Source organism: Myotis davidii, unplaced genomic scaffold (genome assembly GCF_000327345.1).
Source record: "Myotis davidii unplaced genomic scaffold, ASM32734v1 scaffold2837, whole genome shotgun sequence".
Lineage (NCBI taxonomy): Eukaryota > Metazoa > Chordata > Mammalia > Chiroptera > Vespertilionidae > Myotis > Myotis davidii.
Window position 1 is genome coordinate 169,947 of NW_006288717.1, and position 4,354 is coordinate 174,300.

At 38.9% G+C, this 4,354-nt stretch overlaps 1 protein-coding gene across 3 annotated transcripts in view; it reads left to right on the top strand.

Annotated features, from left to right (window-relative positions):
- The window catches only part of WAC (WW domain containing adaptor with coiled-coil), a 94,506-nt gene that overhangs the window by 75,857 nt on the left and 14,295 nt on the right, over positions 1-4,354 (top strand). For all 3 annotated transcript variants that reach the window (XM_006760808.2, XM_006760810.2, XM_006760807.2), the window contains 2 exons: positions 1,351-1,473; positions 2,649-2,797. In XM_006760808.2, coding sequence (XP_006760871.2) covers positions 1,351-1,473; positions 2,649-2,797 — 272 coding nt within the window. The remainder of the gene's footprint in view (positions 1-1,350; positions 1,474-2,648; positions 2,798-4,354) is intronic.

The window sequence follows — 4,354 nt, forward strand, 5'->3', positions numbered from 1 at the left end:
GTTAGCTTAGGCCTGCTTCCCGCTGGGAGCAGGCCTAAACCATCATTTGGACATCCCCCGAGGGCTCCTGGACTGCGAGAGGGTGCAAGCCAGGCTGAGAGCCTCTCTTCCCCCGCTCCCCAAGTGCATGAATTTGATGCACTGGGCCTCTAGTGGGTAAATAATTACTTGGAATGTTTAATATGCTAATTACTTAAAAGGTAAGAACTCTTACAGTACTTGAACAAATTTTGTAAAGGGAGGTAATAACATTTTGCTCTTTTTCCTAGTTCATTGTATTAATTCCAGCTTTGTTTTTCAGTATGCTAAAGTTTTTAGGCAGTGATCTCAAAGAAGTCTGAATAAAAGTATATGTACTTTTAATTTGTAAACCAATTCAGATTCAAACATTAAGTCTTTAAGAGCATTGCAGAATTTTATATTTCTGTACATTTTGACGTAAAATATTTAATAGTAATGTTAAATGGTTAAATTTTTTCTATATCTTAAAAATGAAGCTATCTCAGGATAGTTGTTGATTTATGTTCTTATTGCCCTCAACTTTTCTGTATTTTCATTTTATTCTCTAAGGTAACCATGCCATTCTCTTGTTTGATAGGTGACATTTTTAATAGTCAAAGTGGGGCTTTTAAACAGTTTGAAGAAATTATGGCATTGAAAATGTCAATAATGAAAGCTCTTATACTTTGGAAAACATGGCTTTTCTAAGTGCCTAGGTGTTTTGTTTTGTTTTTAATCCTCACTGGAAGATATTTTTCCATTGATTTTTAGGGCCCCCTGATCGCCCCACTGGTTGCCCCACAGATCGGCCTTGATCGCCAGCCAGGCTTAGGGATCTTACCCATGCACGAATTTTGTGCACCGGGCCTCTAGTCCTTTTAATATTCACTTTTAAAAGATTGTTCGAGTAGGTATTGATGTAGGGTTTTAGTGGTCAAGTTTGTATGAAAAAGCAATTTTAGTAAATAGCTAACATTTATCCAGTTAATTCTAAGTAACATACTCATACTTTACCTCTATGTGGATACTGTTGTAGTGTGATTCCAGTGAATACTCATTTTACTGTTTTTTAAAAAGTGTCATAGAAGAATTTTCTTGAAATGAATATCTGAATTTTAATGTGAAGGAAACTACTTTTCCTTTATTATAGACTGATTAAATTTCTTGTCCTCTGCCTCAGATCATTTCATATCTCTAGACCCATTATATTACTCTTATATAATAGACTTTTATTTTGAGAGTTCTAATTTGAAACATTCCAGTTTTTTCTGGATTCTTTAATTTTCAAGTTGTTACTATTGCTGCATTTGCCTCTGTTTTATTTGACTTTACGACACAATATGTTTTTAGTTCTTACAGCAGCTGTGACACAAGCGTCGTTGCAGTCTATAATTCATAAGTTTCTTACTGCTGGACCATCAGCTTTCAATTTAACTTCTCTGATTTCTCAAGCTGCTCAGCTCTCTACACAAGGTATTCATATTCTTAGATATCTTTAGCATTGTATCTTCACTTGGGATTATTAGCAGGTTTTTTTTTAGTCTTTGAGCTGATTTGCTACAATAGATGGTTTTATTTATACTTGATTTTTTTCCCATCACTATACTATAGAGTAGTATTTTTATTTACTCTTTCTTTTTGATGAAACAAGATTTGACATCTTATAATAATTGCTATCAAATCTATGAAATAGTATATATTTCATGCTGAATTTATGCTGCTGATGAGATATTTTTATTCCAAAGCTGAAAGTAAATGATGATATGCCCTCAATTTTTGTGAAATGTTGAGTGTATCTTAAGAGTTGAAGTTCAGTTCAAGTTCCCTGTTAGATGGTTTCTGCTATGGATACAGAAATGCTCAAGTCCTGCCTTTAAGTAGCTATCCCTCTTCCCCATGAAGTTTTTTTGTTTGTTTTTTAAATCCTTACCCAAGGATATTTTTCCATTGATTTTTAGAGAGAGTGGAAGAGAAAGGGAAGGAAAGAAACACATTGATTGTGAAAAACACATTGATTGGTTGCCTCCTCCACACGCCCTGACCAGGGAGAAGCCTGCAACTGAAGTACGTGCTCTAGACCGGATTTGAACCCGGGACCTTTCAGTCCTCAGGCCGATGCTCTATCCACTGAGCCAAACCGGCTAGGGCCTTCATGAAGTTTTTTAATGGAAAGAGATAAATACAGTAACAAAAGAGAAATAAAAGGGTCACTTTGACTTCTCCCCATCCCAAATTCAAAAAGCTAGTAAATTGAGCAGGAATAACTGGTCTAAAATTGAAGTATAATAGTGGAAAGACTTTGACAACCCACTAGTTAGCCTCGTGAAGCAGGGGACTAAGGGGAGAATAGATCCTAAATGTAGAAGAAGAAGTAGGAATGGTGAGGATGCCTTCCATGTGAGAATATGTCCAGCCTTACCTTCTTGCTCTAGCCTTAGATAGAGAGGGCAACACTGGGTGTGTGCTTAATGTGTAACACACAGCTCATTTAGACAATATGGCCCAGTGAGTATTTCACATTCTGACTTTTTTAGGTGAGTGTTTTCTGGGGGGTTAAGGGAGGTAGGAGGGGCTGGTAGAGAGGTGCAAAGTTCCCCTCCAAACATGTTTTTTATTAATGTGAACTTAACTGCTTCATTCTTTTGCAGCCCAGCCATCTAATCAGTCTCCAATGTCCTTAACGTCTGATGCATCATCCCCAAGATCCTATGTGTCTCCAAGAATAAGCACACCTCAAACTAACACAGTCCCTATCAAACCTTTGATTAGTACTCCTCCTGTTTCATCGCAACCAAAGGTATGTTGCCTTTGAGGGAAATTTAGAAAAGAAACTTCTGGAAAAACAAGTTTAATAATGTTTTAGAATCTATATTATAGAAAAAGCACTGGGAGAATGAAGTGGAGTGAATGACAGGTAAGTACAAATAGATGCAGGTTAGAATCTCAGTTAATTAAAGGATGGAGAAGGAAATTGCATCTGTGCTACTTTTATGCACTGATACTTCTCTTTATTGGTTTTAGGATTTGTGACATGGAGAGCAGGATAAAGAAGGGTATACTAAGAGTGACTCTTAGTATTTGTAGAATTTTCAAACTCTAAAAGATAGGAGAAAACATGTTTTCCATGTCTTTTCCCCCATACTTTTATTTCAGACATGAGTCAGTTTCTGTGCTAAGAGCTTTGTACGTATTATACTTAACTTTAACATCATGAGAATCGAATATTTGCCGCGATTAAAAGATAAGAAAATTTAAGCCTTTGGTTAAATCTAGTTTTTGTTGTACAGTCATAATTTGACACCTAGGTCTTCTCTGAATACTGAAGACATTTTACTAAGCTATACTGATTGTGTTGGTCCAGGCAAAATCGTACATGGGTGGCTCTTTAGAGCAGTTAAAAATTGCTGGTCTGCTCTTACTGGACTATGAATTTGACTACAGTGCTGCAGTCAAATATTGTACGATATCATCTTGCCCACAAATTCATAAGCAAATCCCAGTCACATTAATGCTTTGCTTTGTAGCATACCACCAGGAAAACACTAAGAGAGCTGGAAGTCTATATATATATAAGTTGTGACCTTTTTACTTTTAATGTAGGAGAAAATTATTTATCTTCTATAATTGAAACTTTGTTGCCTTTAGAGGAGGCCACAGCCAGGGCAGGTGGGAAGCTTGGCTTCCTCCATCGCCGGGGCAACCAAGCCTCCCGCTTACTCCAGCTCTGTGGCTGCCGGCTGCCATCTTGGTTGGGTTAATTTGCATATAGTCACTCTGATTGGCTGGTGGGCATGGCTTGGGGGTGTAGCAGAGTTATGGTCAATTTTCGTGTTTCTCTTTTATTAGCTAATAAAAGCTGTAATATGCAAAATGACCTTCACTCCGACACACAAGATGGCTGCCCCATGTGGTCAAAGATGGCCGCCCACATCTGGACACAAGATGGCCTTCAGGGGAGGGCAGTTGTGGGTGATCAGGCCTGCAGGAAAGGACAGTTAGGGGTGACCAGGCTGGCATGGGAGGGCATTTAGGGGCAATTGGGTCAGCAGGGCAGGGCAGTTAGGCATCGATCAAGTTGGCAGGGGAGTGGTTAGTGGGTGATCAGGCTGTCAGGCAGAGCAGTTAGGAGCATTCAGGCAGGTAAGCAGGTGAGCGGTTGGGAACAGCAGTTCTGCCTTGTGAAAGGGATGTCCAAGATTGGAGTGGGTGCAGGCTGGGCTGAGGGACCCCGCCACACAAACACACGAATTTTGTGCACACGGCCTCTAGTGTGTGTGTGTGTGTGTGTGTGTGTGTGTGTGTGTGTGTGTGTGTGTACCTAATATGATAAGTTTTTATCTGTTTGAAAAGTTGC